This window comes from Sarcophilus harrisii, chromosome 4 (assembly GCF_902635505.1).
Source record: "Sarcophilus harrisii chromosome 4, mSarHar1.11, whole genome shotgun sequence".
Taxonomy (NCBI): Eukaryota; Metazoa; Chordata; class Mammalia; order Dasyuromorphia; family Dasyuridae; genus Sarcophilus; species Sarcophilus harrisii.
In genome coordinates, this window is record NC_045429.1 from 237,511,252 (window position 1) to 237,533,042 (window position 21,791).

General features: G+C 32.4%; 1 protein-coding gene across 20 annotated transcripts in view; it reads right to left on the minus strand.

Moving 5' to 3' along the window:
• The window catches only part of RIMS1 (regulating synaptic membrane exocytosis 1), a 695,397-nt gene that overhangs the window by 287,131 nt on the left and 386,475 nt on the right, over nucleotides 1-21,791 (minus strand). Inside the window, exon 1 of one of the 20 annotated variants that reach the window (XM_031964646.1) lies at nucleotides 5,365-5,607. The exons of the other annotated variants lie outside the window; for them this stretch is intronic. Within the exon in view, the coding sequence (XP_031820506.1) occupies nucleotides 5,365-5,464 (100 nt within the window). The 5' untranslated portion in view covers nucleotides 5,465-5,607. Of the gene's footprint in view, nucleotides 1-5,364; nucleotides 5,608-21,791 lie in introns of those variants that run through there. 20 annotated transcript variants of the gene reach the window in all.

Genomic DNA, 21,791 nt, shown 5'->3' on the forward strand with positions numbered 1-21,791 from the left:
ACTATATGAAGCCACTCCTGACACTGCCATATGCTATTCCCCCTTTCCATGAAATTAGTTTATGTAGGCTTACCTAGGTTTTGAATATACTTGTCTAAAATATACTTATACATGTATATTTTGTCTCTTCCTATAGAATGTAAGCTCTTTAAGGGAAAAAAAACTTCATTTTTCATTGTTTAGCATAGTGCTTGGTCAATAGTAGGGCTTCTAAAAAGACCTGAACTCAAATCCCGCCTTAAACACTCACTAGCTATGTCTTCCAAGTCACTTAATCTCTGTCTGGCTCAACTTCCTCAACTGGAAAACAGGTACAATAATAGCACCTATCTCACAGGATTATTGTGAGGATCAAATGAGACAATATTTGTAAGACATTTAACATGGCACTTGGTACATAATAGGTGTTTAATAAATCTTTGTTTCTATACTTCTTGATATTTAAGATATTAGTTAATTCTTTAAACTAAATTTTGATTAGGATTCCCTGGAAGTATTTTTTCCTAATCATTGGTAAAAATACTGCAAAAAAGGACTGCAGCAAACCATAACAGATATCCCCTCTTGGTTCACAATGAACCACTAATTAGCATTCTTTCATTCACTCAATTTTCTACAAAAGTTCAATACCATTTATCATAATTCATTATTTAGAATCAGCTATGTTAATATATCAGTTAACTTCAAATGTATACTTTAAGTGATTTTGATATCATCTATATATTATATGCAAAGGAAAATACTGCTTTCCCTTTAGTAGAAAACTTATAGATATTTTTCTAACAATGAAAAGTCAAAATGATTACAAAATAAAAATTCAGAAGTCTTCCAATACTTTTTCAGTAAAGCCAGTTGCACTTAAAGTGGTGGGGACTATTTGACAGCAAACTCTATGAAAAAATCAAAAAAGAAAAACTGGCCAACCTGACAGACCTTAGGCCATCTTAGACTTCGTAAGTCAAATCTTTGATTTTAAGCATCATTGAAATTGAATGATTTGACAAATTTTTTCTACTGTATAGATGATTTTTCACTGATTCTATTTGAAAGAATTGTCTTTCTCTTAAGTTCTTATGTTAAGTGATTTACTTATAATTAAAGCTGACCAAAAAGACCTAACAGGTATCAACCTCTTGGTGTTTGCAAATGATAGATTGAAATGTTTAACAATCAGATTTCAGGGAGGGCCAACAGGAAATAATAGCAAAACATACAATTTAATTTACTCTAATCTGTTAACATTTTCACCACCACTTTCATGTTTAGACAATCAAAAAACAAATAAACAACAAAACAATAAATTAAACCCTATTTATAACTTTCCCATTCCCCGCATGTAAATGCTCACACTGAAAATTTGAAAACTGATTCCTATAAGTCAATTTAAGCTGATTGTTAGCATATCCTTGTTTGGGGGAGAGGGAGGGAAGTACAGGAAAGCAATAAAATCCAGACAGCAAGGGGCAGTGTCACAAGGACTCTAAAATAAGAACTTAGGTTCAAACTCTATCTCTGATGGTTTATTCTTGTATAAGGTTGGGCAAGGTCATTTATTTTCTCTGGGCCTCAGTTTCCTAATCAATAAAACAAAATTAACTATAAATTTTTTTATCCTGTGATCTTAAATAGCCATAGGCTTAAACTTGTGATTTTTAAAGCAATTCTTTAATCAAGATTATATTTTCATACAAAAATTCTTAATCATATATCATAAAAATGAGGATAGCTTATTAAATTTATTAATAGACATTTTTAGAGTATCTTCTATATAATAGACATTGAATTAGAAACTAAGGAAACAAGCAAAAAATACAACTGCATTAGCTCTCAATGAGCAAATAATCTAACAACTAACACAGTTAAAATTTGGTATCAAATAATTTATTGTGAATAAACTTTTGAAGTCATTGGATATGATGGACTGGTATAGGTAACATAGAATCACTTCCTTCTTGACAGGTTGAAATACTTCCCCCCCCCCCCACTTTCTAATTATATGTAATGATAATTTTCAATATTCATTTTTGTAAGATTACAAGTTCCATATTTTTCCCTCCCTCCCTTACCTCCCCAGTCCTCAAGAGAACAACCAATCTATACCAATGATATAGGTTATACACATACAATCATTTAAAAGATATTTCCAGATTAGTCATATTGGGCCTGTGATACTTCTGCTAACCTGATATGCATTTCCTATGAACATCCCTGCCTTATGTTTTCCTCATTTGTTTTGGTCTATCATTTGTCTTAATCCTTATTTCAAAAAATTTTAAAGATGCTTTTTATTCATTGCTATTGATATACTACCTACCTCCCAGGTTGTTTTGAGGATCAAAAAAGACAATACATCTCTAAGGTATTTTTCAAACCTTAAAGTACTATATAAATGCTTAACTATGGGTATCAGAACATCAATCCTGGATTTAGGAGGACTTGAGATCAAAACCAGCCTCAAAAATTTACTAACTGTTTGATGTCAGGCAAGTGGTTTTACCTCTGTCTGCTTCCATTTTCTCAACTATAAAAAACAGATAACAGCAGCTACTTCCTACGGTTATTATAACAATCTATGAGATACATACTTATATAGCACTTTGTAAATCTTAAACCACAATGCTAATTCTAGTTCTCATCCTAATTATTATTATTTTACTGCTAATGTAAGTAATTTTTATGAGCTCCTTAAATGTTCATCAAGGAGTGTAAAAAGATCATTTTGGTGACTGATATGAAGGAGACTTGAAGGTCATCTACTCTCATTTTACAAAATGAGGACACTGAGCCCAAGAGATTTTAATTCAAGTGGTTGGAATTCAGATTCAAAACTTCCCACTCTTTTTATTCCCAGTGCATCTTCCTGGCATATACTAGGTCCTTAATATTCTAGTTAACTAACAACAGATTAAGCAAATGGGTCTCTGAAATAGGATAGGAATAACCAAAAACACAATCAAGGATTTTGAAAGTATAATGTTGATCTTGTTCCAGACCACATAACACTTACTTTCACTTACTTCTCTTACTTTTTAGGTAAGATAGTACTAAGTGCTATCACTAGTGCCACTTATACAATGTCAAGACAAAGTATAATGAAATGGTAAGACTAATACAAATGATGTTCCCCAAACTGGATTTCAATCATACTCCCATCATTATCCTTTTTGATTCCATTTTTTAATTCCTAAAATTTAAGTATTAACTTGCTGGTTTGTATCTCTAAAGCTACAGTCCTATGATCTTGTGACTAACCTCTCTTTGCTGCTTCTGACTGCATTGTTCCATAAACTTAACTTAGGGACAACTTAACACATATGTCTAACACTTACCCATCCTTTGTTGTTATCATATCCATCACCCTTGAGAAATGAAATTTACAATTTGTAAACACATTTTATATATTTATCATTTCAATCCATTGCCTATTGTGTTTCCTTGGAGGGAAATATATCACACCAAAAATATCAATTGAAGGCATCCATGACATCATAAGGTTGGAAAGCACCCCAGAAGCCATTGGGTTCAATCTGTATCTGAACAAAAAAAATCTCCTCTGTTACATCTTTGAGAAGTGGTCATCTAGGCCAGTGGTTCTCAAAGTTTGGTCCAGAGATTCCTGGGTGGGGGTGGGGGGGAGGAAGGGGAGTATCTCTGAAATCCTTTCACAAGTTAAAAAATAGTTTTTATTTCTAATGTGGTAAATATCTATAAATATCTTCCACATAAACAAAAACTCTTTAGATAAGATTTTCAATAATTTTTAATGGTATGAAGAGATACTAAAAACAAAAGTCAGAGAATTATTAATCTAGACTACATTGGAGACCTCTAATAAGCTCAGCTCAGCTAATGCTTCATATGAACTTATCTAAATAGTACAATGGAAAGAATACATTTGCCAAAGCATCTGATTCTATTTTTACATAGTTAGATAGTTATAATAATTAAAGAGTTCTTTCTTAGAATATACCTCTTTTTAACCTCTTTTAAATCTATTATTCCTAGGTCTGCCCTCTAGAGCCAATTAACAAATTTGAGAATATTTCATAGCTGTTTTGCTAACTTTCTCCCATTCCTACTTTACAATCTAGAGATGATTATGATGATACTATCATGAATTTAAATACTTTGGAGGGAAGTAGGGTGGTTACTATAACTGTCTTTCATTTACTTGGGGGCATTGTTTTACCAGTAAAATGTGCATATGTAAGATTAAAGCTTTACATTATTGTAGGTAGTATATAATATAATATATTTTATTACAACTATTATTACAATTATTGTTGGGGTTCTTATTACAACTATTATTACAATTATTGTTGGGGTTCTTGCTGCTACCATTGCTATGGCAGCATAGTGGCTAGAGTGCTGTCCGAAAGATAGTATTTTCAATCTGTCACAGACAATTATTGGTTATGTGATCCTAGGTCTTAGTCTCTTTTAAGTTTCCAAATCTATAAAATGGGAATGATGATAACATTTATTTTTAGAGAATTATTAATGAAGATCAAATAAGAAAGTTAAATAATGAAATAACAAATACAAAGTTCTCTGCAAACCTTAAAGTGATATATAAAGCTTATGTATCATTATAATTGTTAATGTTTACACAAGTAAAATTTGACTACGTTCAAATGTGCGGGCACAATTTCTGCTTGTACACAACCCAAATTCCCAGTGCAGTATATTTTATTTGAGTAGGTAAAGCAACCATTATGTTCTATATTTGATTTCCTATTAAAAAGTCCTTTTCCATAAGGTAATCAAACCCATTTGCCATCTATATTCTATTTGGTCAGCATGAGGCAGTCACATGAGACTTATGATGCTTAGCCAATTCACAGCAATGTCAATGCTTTTCCATACATTATCTGAGAGCATCAACTATCTATAACAATTAGAGATTATAACTGTGATTTCATCTACACAGATGGGATAAGTCATGGGATTTGCCCAGGGCCACATATCTGGTAGGTGTCACTTATGAGATTTGAATTTACATCTTTCTGGACCTGTGGCCAGCTTTCTATCCATTACCACTACATTGCTTTCAATTTTTTTTAACCTTTATAAGAAGAAAGAACATATTGGAAATCCTTAGTCCTATAGGGTTATTTTCTACACCTAACAGTCACATTTTAAGAGACAGATGATACAAAGTATGGTGAATTCTAAGAAAGCAAAACTCTGCTTTGAGGAGAGCAAAGATAAATAAATAAATACAATTATGCAAAGTCTATTACATAAAAATAGTCAGGCTGGGGAACCAGGTACACTGTGAAACAAACACTATAACCCTCTAGAAAGAGAATAGAATGAATTAGGATTATCCATCCTCTGTCTCCACCTCACTCCATTGCTTACCGGCACATGTCAGTCTTGTATCAGCTCCTTGATCTTCTGGACCAACAGCCCATATTCCTCGCCACCCTTCTGAAGAAATAGACATTCCAGGGGCACACATTTACAAGTCAAAATAGAGTCAGTTATGCAAGGAAATCTAGGTTAGGAAATAGTATTCTTGCTCTTTTAGCCACTCTCAATGGCTCAAGATTTTATTAAGGAAATGAATATAAGAGATGTTCCTTCTATCATTTTACTAATATTATTAAGGGAGGAGGGAGAAAGACAAAAACAGTGGGCCAGCAAAAGCAGAGAATGAAAACTGAAAAATAATATTAGCATGGCAGGAGAATATCTCTCTTGTGTATGCCTGACTCAGGTCATTGCCGGCACTGGAATGTTATTTGAAGTATGGCTTAGATAAACTAATGTGTACCGTTGTAGGTGGGCCTGGTGCTATGGAAATTGGTTGATTTTACTGAGGAGCAGCATATTGGGATCTCAGTTGGTTCTTAGCCAGATCCACAGGAGTCAGGAAATAATCCCTCTGCCAGATGACGTTCTTCTCCTAGCCTTTCCCTCTGTTTACCTATTTCCCCCTCCCAAATTGCTCTAACTAGTGGCCTTTCCCCTGCTGTGAGTTTATTTGTAGAAAGAACTAAATAAAGGAATCTCATGACAATAAAATGGCCATTAGCCCCTAAAATGAGTTCTCTAAGTATACCTTTTCCCCCTCTTTTCACTGTGAGATTACAGACAATAAGGAAAGCTTTTAGATAGGTTGCTTATTCTTGCTTTATTTTCCTTGTATAAACAAGAATCTTTTCTACATACAACTGATATTTTCCTGATTGCAGTAGATATATGTCATTCATTCATTCACTTAAGGAACATTTATTTAATAGCTTCGAAGTGTTGGGTTAACACAGCTAGGTGGCACAATGGATCCAGTACCCAGCTTGAACTCAGACTTCCTGAATTCAAACATGGCCTCAGATACTTACCAGCTATGGAACCCTCAGCAAATTTTTTAATCTCTATTTGCCTCAGTTTCCCCATATGTAAAATGAGCTGGAGAAGGAAATAGCAAATGAATCCAATATCCCAAAAGAGGTCACAAAGAGTTGGGCATGACTAAAATGACCCAATAACAAGTGCAAAGTAATGGTGGGTTCATCTACCTTGGAAACAAATTTTCATTAACCCAAAAGTAGATGTTAAAGAGGTAGTATTCCTGACTATGCCTTTATTTTTCTGGTTAGAAGACTTTATGATATTTTATTAAACACATCCTTCTTAAGAGAGCAGTAAGGTTGCTTAGTGTATAGGAACCTGTCTTGACATTAGGAAACCCTAGGTACAAAGATTGGGTTTCATACTGGCTATATGATTTTGGGAAAGTCAATCTCTTAGTGTTTTGTGTCCCTCAAAAACTATAATTATAGAAACATATTAGAAATGGAGATCAGTAGAAGAAATTTTCACAAAATTTGATCTCTAGTCTGATGAAATCACAAGTGTAGACCTAGAAAACAAAATACAGCACTCTTACACATTCTTCTGAAACTTGCTGGGCCTAGTATGAGGAAGATTTGAATTCAAATTCTGCCTCAGACACAATAGCTGTGTAACTCTGAGCAAGTCACTTGGCTTCTGTCTGCCTTAATTTCTTCAAGTGAGTAAAATGGGGATTATAATATATCATATTATAATCTTTAAAAATTTGTAAAGAATTTAACTTACATAGTAGATCTTGATTAACGTTTACTCTCTTCCCTGTCCTTTCATATAGTCCTAGCATTGATAATGATGATGTGTCATAGGGATATGATAGTTCCTATATTTTAAAACATCTTCATTTACATTGGTAATAATAACTAATGGCATAGCACACTGGAGTTGGCAAAGCACTGGACATATTTTATCTGATTTGATTGTCTTAATCTATATCTTGCCACTGGACCCAAATGGCTCTGGAGGGGCCTTGCACAACCCTTCCTTACTTAAATCCAATTCACTTGCATATCATATATCACCTCCCTGATGCTAGAGTCCTCTTCAAGAAAAAAAGACAAACAATAATTGCAACAACAACAATTCTTGCAATAATTTATTGATGTAGTTGTTATTAACATTCCCATTTTACTTATGAGAAAACTAAGGCTAAAAGACTTGTGCAGAATCATCTAGCCAGTAAATATTTGAGGCAAAAATTTGAACTCAAATAACCCTAACACCTAAGTTTAATTTTCTAACCACTAAACCACCAAGTTGTCTTGGTTTTCACAATTATACTAAGACACAATAGATCAGACAGTACAATCCTTTTTTGTAGACAAGAATACTAGAGATACAATGACTTTAAATGATGTGCCCAAGACCACAAATTAACTTAAACTAGAAAAGATCTCCATTTCTTTTAATCTTCTCATTATAACAACACCATCATTTTAAAATGAATAACTGAGATTACCCAAAGAGCTTACTCTAATTAGTTTTCAATGGGAGGATATTTTTCAAATACAGGAGCAACCTTTTTTTTTTTTCTTTTCTTCTCTAGACTTCTAGTAAAAACTTATTCAAAATGAAATTGATTATAGAAGCTCAAATTCAATCCAGGTTCATGTTCGATTAATATTTAGTTTTTACATTACCATTGTCTGTCTAAATGCTAAGGAGATATAAAGGATCATCTGTAACCAGGAAATGAAGGCCTATTCTATATATGCCATTTCTTGACTTTTATTTGCCAAGTTTTTTTTTTCAAAACTCAATGAATATCTGTGCTCAATAACTCATTTATGTAACATCTCTGAAATGCTTTAAAAGACCCCTATATCAATACAGAAAGAACAAAGTGTTCATATTAACAGATACATTAAATCCTTTAAAATAATGAGACTGATAAGATTGAAAATTACTGAATTCAGCAGACAGAAATCTGTGGCTACAGACTGAAGTCTGAACCAATGGACATGACACCTTGCTACTTGACTGATCTGCATTTTTAGTTCTGTTCTGATTAATATGTCATCATTTAAAAAGACTCAATGCTAAAAAGAATGAATCCTGTTCTTGCAATTTGCAAGTGTAGATTCTCTAGATAAACCAGAATTCTTTAATCTCATAAAGGGGACAACTTAGAGCTTTAAAAAATAAATACAGAAAGAAATAGCATGTGCGAAATAGGATAACTAAGAAGATAAGGCTCAATTCACATGCTTTCCAAAAATTCTGGTCCATATGATTTAATCTAGTTCACATTTATCTTCCCCTCCTTTTATCTTAGCATTTGCCCAAGTAAACAGGATATTTATAAACCTATTACCTCCTATAATATATTTCCTTTTAATTACTTTCTATTATTCCTTTTGTGTTTATTTATTGTAATTAAATTTATTCACCTTAGAGAAAGAAAACATACCTTTTTCTTGAAGTCTAATAGATATAGCATTATGTGAGAAATGCTTATTAAGTCAAAAGTATCTGCATCATGGCAATGATGAAGAAAAAAGGAGAATGAAACTTTTTCTTTAATTTGTTTTTGCATTTTACATGACTATTCACTTGCCTTTAATTCTGGGTACCAATGTACCCATAACCTGTGAAAATAAGCAGAATGCCAAGCTTCATCTTGGAGACACAGAGTGACTACTCAAACCCAAAGTTTCTCCTCTGTCCAGTTCTTATGCCAATGGGCACTGTGCCCTTAGACCTGGCTGGAAATGCCGTAGCAATGACTTTGCCTTCCTCACATCTGCTGCCACACTGTACTAGCCCTGCTTCTTCCCTCCTGACCTTGAAAAGGAAATGACCCAGTAGAAATGATAACTAGTATTTTGATTAAAATTTACCATCAAAAATGCCCATTATAGACATTATTTTATTCTGGATTCATAGCAGTTAATGCAAAATAGAGCAAATATTGAGCTTCCTGTTTTATAGGTAAGGAAAAAAAAAATTGATAAAGTGAAATGTCCAAAGTACCAAAATCAGAAAGATAAATGGGATAAGGACCTAAGTCTTCTGATTCAAGAAACTAGTTTCTAATGATTCTTGTTTCAGTTGTCTTGCAATTATTTTCTATAAATATTTATTTTGTTTTGGGGGAGCTCCTAAAGTCAGAAAGATTACTTTTCCTAAGTTCAAATCAAATCTCAGACATTTACTTAGTTGTAAGATCAGGAGTAAGTCACTTAACCCTCTTTGCCTCAGTTCTTCATCTGTAAAATGAGGTGGAGGAAGAAATGACAAATCATTTTAGTATATTTTTCAAGAAAAATCCAAAAAGGATCATGAAAAATAGGGCACAACAACAACAGCAATGACTACAACAAAAACCCTAAGCAATAAGTACTTTGAATTTATTTTATAATGATAGAATAGTAACAGCTAGGATGTAAACAGCTCTTTAAGATTTTCAAAGCATTTTTCAAACATTTCCTCATTTAATCCTTAGAAAAAAAAACTGGATGAGTGCTATTATTCTCGTTTTACAAATGAGGAAACTGAGTCAGAATTAACTTGCCCAGGATCATGGAAGTAATAATCATCTAAGATAATATGTGAACTCAGATTTTAAGGCCAATCCTTTGTTTACTATGCCAACAAGCAAAATTTTAAATGTAGGTGTTGTTTCTAATAAAATAACTTTTTTATCTTATTTTTAAAGATCTTTATTTTTATAACATATGCTGCATAATAATTCAACATTAACCCTTTGCAAAACCAATTTCCCCCATTTTCTCTCCATCCCCTCCCCTAGATGGCAAATAATCCAATATATATTAAACATGGTAAAAATATATGTTAAATCCAATATATGCATACATTTTTATACAATCATCTTGTTGAACAAGAAAAATCAAATCAAAAAGGAAAAAAAAATAGAAAAAAAATAAAGTGCAAGTAGATAACAGAGTAAAAATGCTATATTGTGATCCACAGCCAGTTTCCACAGTCCTCTCTGTGGGTGTAGATGGCTCACTACATCACAAGATCATTGGAACTATCCTGAATCATCTTATTGTTGACATCCATCAGAACTGATCATTGTATAATCTTGTTGGTGCCATATATAATGATCTTCTGGTTCTGCTCATTTCATTTGGCATCAGTTCACGTAAGTCTCTCTAGGCCTCTCTGAAATCATATTGCTGGTCATTTCTTATAGAAAATTAATATCCCATAACATTCATATACCATAACTTATTCAGCTCTTCTCCAACTGATGGGCATCCACTCAGTGTCCAGTTTCTTGCCACTACAAAAAGGGCTGTCACAAACATTTTTGCACATGTGGATCTCTTTCCCTCCTTTAGGATCTCTTTGGGATATAAGCCCAGCTGGATCAAAGGCTATGCACATTTTGATAGCCCTTTGGGCATAGTTCCAAATTGCTCTCCAGAATGGTTGGATCAGTTTACAACTCCACCAACAATGCATTAGTTTCCCAAGATAAAAATAACTTCTTAAGACTCCTTAAGGGAAGAGATTATTTTAATTGCTTGCAGTGCATAAGACAATACCTATCACATAGCAGGTACTTAATAAACTTGATTGATTGATTGGCTGATATTATCCATAGGTCTACTCCATTTGTGTTATGCTACACTGCTTTAACATGAGTGAGCAAAAATGAAATTATAATTTTTAGTTTGTGTCATTCACTTATTATTTTGTACCTTCTTTATGGAAAGATAGACAGATTGTATGGATGACCTTAACTATAAGGGGGCAACTCTATTAAACAAATACTAAAGGGAGATAAACCCATGCCCATAAGAAACTTACATTCAACTGAGGGAAAAAGTAGAGAACAATGGACTTGGAATCAGAAAAAATGAGTCCTCCTCATGAGTCACTCAGTGACTATGTAATGATCACTGCTCTGGTTTTTTGATGTATAGAATGAGGATATTGGATTAGCTTATTCCTATGATCCTACTTACTATATCTCAGTCCCCATTGGAATGAATTCTATATAAATATATGGAGAGAATTTCCTCAAAATATCCAATTTGGTTCACTTACACTAAAATGAGGCAAGGCCAAGGTTCAAGTAGGAATTACCTATAGGAAATATTAATTGAAAGTGATTATTAATCAGGGCAGAAGTTAGATAAACATTTAAAACAGAACTTGGAAATTTTGTTTTGAATGTAACTGGGGGAAAGTATTACATAAATACAATTTAGAAAAAGAAAAACTCCAGAAGCCAGAAAGAAGACTGTGGAGACTGAATATGGATCACAACATAGTATTTTCCCCTTTGTTGTTCTTGTTTGCTTGATTTTATTTCTTTCTCACTTTTTTTCCCTTTTTGATCTGGTTTTTCTTATACAGCACGATAAATGTAGAAATATGTTTAGAAGAATTACACATGTTTAACATATATTGGATTACTCACTGTCTAGGGGAGGGCTTGGAGGGAAGGGAGAGAGAAAAAACTGGAACAAAAGGATTTGCAAGGATGAATGCTGAAAACTATTTTTGTATGCATTTTGAAAATAAAAATCTATTATTAAAAAAAAGAAATATGGAAGCCAATTAGACAAACATCATGGAGGTGTGCCAAAAAAAAAAAAAAAAAAAAACACAACCCACAAACACCAAATAACAACAACAACAGCAACCCCACAGCTTTGGAGTTTTGTATGCTAATAGTGCAACCAGAATAGTCTATACTGAAATTGAAAAATTCTAGATGGCAATGTCAGATATGAACTGAAGTGGGTCAAGAGCATGAAAGGTTTCAGCTATCAACTAATGCTAGGATGAACACTTTTAAATGTCTGGAGGAAGAATCAAACAGCTAAGTGGGAGCTTAGAGGAGGAGGGCAAACAAGAAGCAAGTATTTTCATCAGTGGTACATTTTACTATTAGACCCATGGTTTGGGGGATGAAGGATGTTAATTTGAAACCCCATCTATCTTTATGTATCTTGCCTGTACATTCTTATTTACATGTAAATTTAGGGCCAATAATGATTTTTCCTTCCTTTGTTTATCTCTAGCATTTAATACAGTACCCCAAACATAGTAGGAACTTAACAAAGATTTGTTGATTGATTTTATTCATTTGTCTTTGTATCCCCAATGCCCACCATGGTGTCTAATATATATCAGGTAGTTAGTAAGTGCTTGTGGATCTGAATTTCACTCATGATGACTTCTAGGTTTTCAGTTCCATGGATTTCTCCTGCACTACTTCCAATCTATTACTCCACATTCAATATAACAATTTATGGTGAACATAAAACTATTCTAGGGAGAAATTACAAATCTTAATGAAAACCTTTCTTTTTCTTCTGCATGATATTGATGAGGAATTTCCAATACACATTACCATAACATCAGAATGTCTGAAGGCGCTGAGCAAAATTCTGCAAGGGACACATTGATCAAAGATGCCCATTATTATGACCCAAACATGATAGGTGTCCATATATCATAGAATCACAGAATTTTAGAATGCAAGAGACCTTATTGGCCCTCTAATGCAACCTATATCTGAATAAATCTCTCTGAAATATATATGACAAATCATTATTTATTCATTTGAAGACCTCATTTAAGGTGCTACAGGATCATATTGGAGCCAGCTCCTACTATTTTTTCAGAGCTAATTGCTAAATTTTTCAGTGTCAGCATTTACACCTCAGAAATTGATACGTTATAAATCAGGGCTTGATTTATTTTGTTTGATTATCTGGACTTAAGAATATGTTCATAGTTCAGATTAAACTTAAAAATTATGTATATGAGTATTACAATGAATTATATATCTCTTAAAAGACTGAGCCAAAAAAATTGTATATTGAATAATAATAGTGAATACGCAATAACTTGTGTCACTAACTCTAAGAATTCTGTGGGTGTCAATGGATCTTGTGGCTTGTCATAGCAAATGATAGTGGTGATCACTGGCTGCAAATGTCTCCTCCTAAAGCTTTGTGGTATGCAAATATAAAATAAAATAAGCATATAATGTAAAAATTGTTCAAGTGTGATAATAAAGCAAAGCCGGTTGATTCTGATTTGGGGAATTTAAAAAATATAGTCATGAATACATCATTAAACTATTTTTAAAAAAAAAAACACTGATTGTGATCTCCATAAAAGGAAAAAATGAAGCACAAATTAGAAGAGATTCACATTAGTGATATTAATGCAAAATATCAAATTAAAAAAAAAAAAGTAAGTCATTAAAATAAGTAAGACCAAAACCATGGTATCATTGTGGTACTGAGATTACCAAATTTCTAAGTGGTAGTTAAGCATAATGGAAGAGATGCTATAAAATATAATTGGTTTTATCTTAAGATGCATTAAACCTGCTAATCTGGGAAATTGGAAAACTGTACAAATTAATTTGATAGCCAAGAGATGCTTCCCAAAATTTTTACTTTTTAAACTTTTTTTTGCTTTTTTAAAATAATAAATGAGTATTCTGCTTGAGTAGCCAATAGATGCAATGTTAAATATTTCCACAAAGGTCCATAATTAAAATGAGAGGAAAATATTAATACCAGGGAGATCTAAAACAAATCATTAATACATATTTTTTCTTTGTGCATTATTGAGAACATATGGTGATATCAGGGCAGACTTGCAGGGGCTCTGAATCAAATATCTGATTGCTCTTCCATTTTGATTATTCCTTCTAAGGAATATAAATTGAACTTCAATATTCAAACATAGCTGATACTGCTAAACCCCAGAAATATAGTATTTCAAGTCACTAAAATCCTTAGTATTATTACCAAGGAGAAAATCCTGAATCAGATTTGAACTTAGCTTATTGTGAAATAATTTTTATTCTTAAAAGCAAGGAAAGGAAAGATCTTAAACAAAGGAAGGCAAAATGAGAACAAAGAATATCTTGAACAAAAGTAGTAGAGCTTATTTTCTTGTTCTTAACCTTACTAGTGGCAACCATTAATATAGTAGATAGAGCACTGCGCTTGGAATCAAGAAGACCTGACCCCAAATCAAGCCTAAAACATTGTTTGCCTCAGTTTCCAGTTCTGTAAAATGAGAATAATAATGAGACCTTTTGTGGGTAAAATGAGATATCTGCAAAGTATACTGCAAATGTCAAAGTGCTATATAAATGCTAATTATGATAATGATATAATTAACAAAAATTAATAATAATTGCTTATAGTTGGGAGGATCTAAATTTAGATCTAAATTCATCTCTGATACATCCTGGCTTTGTGACTCTGGGCAACTCATTAAACCTTTTAGTATCTCAGACAACTCTCTAAAAACATGCATTTGAGAACTAGTGTCTGTATGAATTGGTTAATAAAATTCCTCATAAGAAATTCCCTTTATCTATGAAATCAGCAATAAGGCCTAAAAATAATGACATGAATCTCTATGATAGGTATCATCAGGAAGTAGGTAGAAGGCCAGATGTTGGATTCCAGAAACCCCATGTTCAGACATGTTATTGACATCTTCTATGTGTGTGATCTTGGGCAAGTCACATCACCCTGTTTGCCTCATGTGCTCCAGGTAACTGAAACTCTGAATTACAGGTAAATTGTTGATCTACACCAGTGAAAGAAGTTTCTACTCCTGGAGCTCTTTGAACCAACAAAATCATAAATCTAGACTAAAGTGAAAAAGTCTGTCACAAAACTGGAAATGTGTACTATAAAATATGCTTGAGACTTTATACCATGCTGAAAAGATAAACAAACAAACAACAGCAACAACAACAACAAACTCTGCAGGTGTTCATGATGTTTGGCATAATCATCATGCTTGTGAGATGTTAAGTTATACTTTACCTTTGGTGTTCTAAATCTTTGAAAGGTAACTCCTATGATTATTTACATCTAGTCAGCACTGGAAATAAGTAGAATAACTTTAGGAAGTTCCACAGCTCTCAAAGAAAATTTTAAAAAGCTCTTGCAGTACTACAAAAGTGTAGTCTTATCTATCAAATAATGGTGATTTTATCTATTAAATTTTGCTTTTATTTATAGACTAATTTCATGCAGCTAGGTGGCAGAGTGGGTAGAGTACTGAGCTTGAAACAGGAAGACTCATCTTCCAGAATTCAAATCCAACCTAAAACACTTACTAGGTATGAGAACCTAAGCAAATACTTAACCCTGTTTGTCTCAATTCCTCATCTGCAAAATTAGCTAGAGAAGAAAATGTCAAACCACTCCAATGTCTTTCCTAAGAAAACTCCAAAATGGGGTCACAGAGAATTGACAAGACTAAATAACAATGAAATCAGTCCATTTGGATTCTCCCTCTCTATGTATATGTGTGTATAAATGTGTGCTATATATGTTTATGTAAATGTATGTACATATATATGTATGTGTGTATACATATATCCATATATAATTTTTCAAACTTATTTTTCTGTTTTTAGATATATTTATGAAGAGTATTAAAGATTACAAAATACTGAGTAAATGTATCCCATAAAAGGATTTTTTATTTTAGTTTTGATTTCTTTGGGTTGTTTTCAAGTTGTTTGATCTTATTCTTGGACAAAGGCTTTAGAAATTTTCAAAATAATACTGAGAATTTTTCTAGAAAGGCGGTAAATACATGGATTCTGAAGATTTGAGTTTGAGTTCCTGGCCCAACAGCTATTAATAAACTGATTTTTCAGTACCTCTGTGAGAATCCTTGACTTCATTTGTAAAATGGAGCTGATAATTTTGTTTCCTTAATGAAACTTTCATTAGCTAGGAGTAATAAGTAGTATGATTGTTACAGTGTTGGGCTTGGAGTTGGGAAGAACCTAAATTCAAATCCTACCTTAGAAAAAATATTTGAGCCTGCTTATCTCTCAATGTGAGTTTTCTAATTTGTTAAATATAGAGGGAAGAAAATGTACATTTACACAGCACTTACTATATGCAATTCTGTCCTTTTGATAAATATTGATAATAATCATTTATCAATATTATCAATATCAATAAAACAAATCATTTGATAATATTTATGATATTGCCCACAATAACCTTCTAGGATTGTGAGAATCAAATGAGATCATATATGTAAAGCTTTATAGAGTATACATGTATACATAGCATAAAGTATATGTAGTATACTTTATACTATACATAGTATATATATATATATATATATATATATATATATATATATATATATATATAAAGTATACATGTATACATAGTACGAAGTATACATGTATACTTTAATGTGCTATGTAAATAATCATTATTACCTACTTTGGAGTTTGGTTCTTTGTTTCTAGAGGGGGTATTTAAGAAGCTGGTTTTCTCCTATTGATTGCTGGATTCTTTGAGATGACAGTCTCCCCCAGCCCTGGGACCAACCTGGATTCCTTGGTCCCAGTATATCTTTATCTGACTGGATAATTTGAGACGAGAGTCCTGTCCAGTCAATTATACTCTCCAATTAATAAAATATTGAAAACTCTCTAATCTCTCTCCTGCCTCAGTTTCTCCAGCATTACAATATAAATCTCAATTACAAATTATTTATGATTTTTATGATCTTTGTGAATGATTCAGAAGACAAAATAGGACTGTCTAGATTGGATGTAACAATATCTACACACATCAAATACAAATAGTTAAACTTCTAATTCAAAACTAAGATTCTCATGTAAAACTAAAGGAATGGGGAAAGGGAAAAGAGTGGCAAAAGTAGAACCTCCTTGGTCAATCTGCATTGCCCAATCTTTTTTTTTTTTTTTTTTTTTTTTTTTAATGGCTAATACAGTTGAGATTTATAACCATTTGGCTATGTGCAACTGATTTATATCTATCAAATTGTGGGTTACAAAGACTCCATAGTTTGATTTTCAATAATAAAACAAATTAAACCTCTGCATTCTGTAGTTGTATTTAATGAATATTACATATGATGAGAACTCTAGTGAAAAGAATGGATTTTCTCTGCTTTTATTCCCTAAAGACCAGACTTGGAATTTCTAAAGATGGAGAAATCACTACTAAATACTTCTGTGGGGGAAGAAGAAAAGAAGAGAAGATGGGCTAAGTATTTATATATTATTATATCTATACTATATACTGGCATTATGTTAAGTGCTTTTTGCAATATAATCTCATTTGTCCCTTCAACAGTTCTGTAAGCTAGGTACTATTATCCCCATTTTATAGTTGAGGAAATTAAGGCCAATAGAGTCCAACAATTTTCCCAGAATCACCCAGCTAGTAAGTGTCTGAGGCTGGATTTGAACTCAGATCTTCTGACTCCAGGTTTACTCTATCCACTGATCACAGAAAACCTTTTTTGAGATTCTCATTTATGTTTCAAATATGATGTGATGGGGTTGAAGGGAGAAAAAACCTAATTTCTTTTAAGTTAGTTTGAAAGAAGTTAGAGATGGAGAGCATAATCTTAAGACATCTCAAATTGGATATTTTGAAATAACTCCTAATAATCCTAGGATCCAAACAGAAGGTGGAAATAAAAATCTGGTCCTTGTTGGGAAAAAAAAAAAAAGATTAGCCCATGCCACAAACAGCATTTCTCGTTTTCATGGAGTTTGTTAGGGGCAGGAAAAAAATAATAAAACAAATTATATTATGAAACAAGTATTAACAAAATAGTTTTCACTTGTGAAAAATATAGAGAGGAGGCAGAAAGAGAAGACTCCAAGAACTAAACTAGAATACTTAAAAAGTGCTTAATTTCTTTCTGGCAAATTGCAGCCCACAGTTGAAGGCATTTGTGCCAAATTTGCCAAAAGCCAGAATATACTGTAGGAGATAAAGAGCTTTAAACAAGCATAGGCTTTTGAGCATGCTAATTACTACATTAAGAAGTTAATGAATGAGGCAAAAGAGAGTTAGATTAAGTAGTTAAGGACAGATTATTTAATCAGGAAGTACTTAATTTGTACCTAGCTGCTTACATATCTTTAAGTCTTTCTCTATGGGCAATCTATAATTAATTAAAGATTAATAATTAATGATTAACTGGTACTAAAGCAGGTTATTTTCAACTTGATGTACAACTATAGAAAAAACATAATTGTTTGTATTGTGTATGAAGTTCTTAGTCATTTAGAGCTGTGAAAGACAAACCAGTTGACCCATACAGCCACAGCCAACCTATGAGTTAGCAACCACCTGCAATTCAGAATTTATGCCTAATTAGATAGTCTCTCTGGGAGCCCAAACTTATAATTTGATAGCAGAGATATTTTGTTTAATTCAAGACCAGTAGTTATAGGAATAGAAAATCCTGGGGGAGAGGGATTAATGAGGGATATGACTGCTCTTTCTTAAGATTCCCAATAGAGAATGAAAGGAAAACCAGACATTATTTGACATGCACCCTCAATTTTTAGAGAAAATATTTCAGAGGACACTGAGAAATGAAACACACAGTGCCTTGGATTAAAATTTCACTGCCTTATTTGAGTCATGGATGGATAAAAGTCTTTCAAGAATGAAATACTTAATAACATAAAAGAGAACAATTCTAATGAGAAGACAAAGGTGATAGATTTGTCCTTAGAGATTTATATGAGTGCAGAAAATACTCACTAATCACCATACATTTTAAAATAGGATATATAGAAGATGGAAGCAGAGAGAAGTAATAGAGAGACAATACACATGATGTCATTCTAAAAGAAAAGGGACCATTAAAATATAGAATGTGCTAAGGCAGGTAAACAAAGAATTTAAAAGAAATTATTTTGGAGAAAATAAAAGAATCAAAGATGGACAGGTTCATAGCTCTGGTGAATAGAATGATGATAAATGATAATGAAGAAAGGGCAAAGCCACTTATTTCCCATTTTGCTTCCATTTCTTCTTTCATGAAGCATAATCTTTCAAATGGAAATAGAAAAGGAAAAAAAAAAGCCAATAAAGATTTGCTACCCAAGGGACATTGGAGAGAGTAAAAGAGCACTCAGATAAATTCTAACCCAGAGTACTAAAAAAAATTGGAAGATGTGATTGTTGACAGACCATCAGTTTGAAAAATTATAGAGAAAGGAAGAGGGATAGTAGTACTGGAGAAGGGCAAGTGTTTCAATTTTCAAAGATAGAAAAAAGGATGACATGTATAAGCACACACACAAATACATACACATATACTGCCTTAATTTTCACAGACATTTTATTTGTTCATTTCTTCAAAAATTAAGACATAGTAGGAAAAAAACCCCAAAAAACAAAACCCTTTTAAGAAATGCATAATCAAAGAAAACAAATTCCCACACTGATCATGTCCAAAAACCACCCTCCAAAACTGTATGTCTCATTACACATCTTGAGTCTCTTAGGAAGTGAATAGCATGTATCATCTTCATTATCATCATCAGTAGCAGCTTCTAAAATTATTTGTGATATTATTATGTATTAATATAATACATTAATATATCAATATAATAATATAATAGAGTGACTAAGGCAATGTATCTGGAATAAGGAAGACCTTAATTCAAATCTAGTCCTAAACAATTACTATCTATGAAACTCTAGGAAAACTACAAAGCTTTATTTACCTCATTTTCCTCAACTATAAAACTACAATCATAATAGCACCTTTGCTTCCAGGGTTTTTGTGAAGACAAAATGAGATACTTGTAAAGTGCTTTGAAATCTTTAAAGCGCTATGTAAACAAATGCCAATTGTTGTTATATAAAGAGCAGTTGTTACTAATTAGAGTTCTTAAGACTTTCAGAATTTTTTTTTTCCTTTTATAAAGGTTGATGTATAAACTGTTCTTATAATTCTGCTCCTTTCATTTTATATCAGTTCATACAGATCTTTCCAGATTTCTTGGAAACTTTTTTTTTATATTTCTGATGGCATACTACTCCATTATATTCATATATCATATTTTATCAGTTATTCCTTAATTGGTAGACACCTTTCTTAGTTTCCCATGCTTTTTCCCTACAAAAAAAACCTGCTATTTTTTTAAACATATCTGACTTTTCCCCCTTTTTCTTTGATTTATTTGAATTATAAAACTAGTATCTAGATATCTTAGAATAGAGAATGTCTCATGACATTCTCTTGGAAAGGATGGTGAGAATGGGCTAGATAACAATACAATTGCTTTGGCAATTGATTTAATTTCCAAACTCAAAGATTAGTCATTAATTGCTTAATATCAACTTGGAAAGACATTCTTACAGAATAAAATATCATCATTTCCAGGAGGTGGCCATATATAAAATAAACAGCACCTTCTTCAAAAGACTTCTGTCTAGTCACTAACACTCATTACTACTTATTTGATGATTTGTATATACTCTTAATCTATCATAATTTTTCACCCCAGTAATTTTTATCATCCTTCTACTCTTATACACATCTCATTTCACACACACCTCTACTATGCCATTGTTTCCATCACATTTAACACTACTCTCCAAAAATGTTCCACTCCAAATGTATATACCATTTACACTGTAATCTCTGTAAAGCCTGCTCCATGATTAACAAAATTTCCTTCATTTTAAACCTTTTATTTTCTCACTCTCTCTGCGTTGTGGACACCTAAATTTAATTCTTACTCTAGTACTTACAGGCTTTATGAAGATGAGCAAGTCACTTCTGAAACTGTTTCCTCATTTGTAAAATGAAGACAATCATATTTTATCATCTACTTCACAGGGTTCTTGTAAGGCTCACAAAGAGACAATGTATAGAAAATGATTTGCAAACCTTAGCACATTATAGAAATATCAATTATTGTTTTTCCCTAAGTGCTCACAAAGCATTTATGCTACTCTAACAGACTCAGGATATATTAAAAAATATTTTTAAGAGACCTGAATTAATGACTTATCTTCAACAAGATTTTAAGTTCCGTGACAACAAGAATTCTGTTTTATCAGCATTTTGTATTTCTTCCAATGCTTCATACACAGTAGATACATCATTAGTGTTCAATGGATTAAAATATAATACCAGAAGGGAACTCAGACCTGTTGCAAGATAGATCTGAAATTTATACTTGTGTTTTAACTCCAAATTCAGCATTTTTCCCACTGTATCACACTGATATATGCATGTGATTATATGAATAAATGTATGAATTTGTTATTGATATTAATTCATTTGTTTATCCAAATTCAGTGTTTTTTCTACTCTACCATATTGATATATCCATGTTTCCATGTGTGCGTATGTGTATATATGTAATATATATATATAGTGTGTGTGTTTGTGTACAGCTGTGTTTTTATCTGTCCCTAATGGTAGAATATGGTGAGGGTGGAGTTGGGTAAATAAGCAGTCTTGACATAGAACTCTCCCCTCAAAGGCCAGCATGAGCCTTGTCCATCAAGCAAAATATGTCAAGAAGATAATTTATGAGTACAAAAAATTTGAAAGCCTAAAAGAAGTGTTAAAGGAACATCATTTCCATAAAATAAGTGGCGCTGAAGTCTGGAAAATGCAGTATTTACTTGAATGGACAT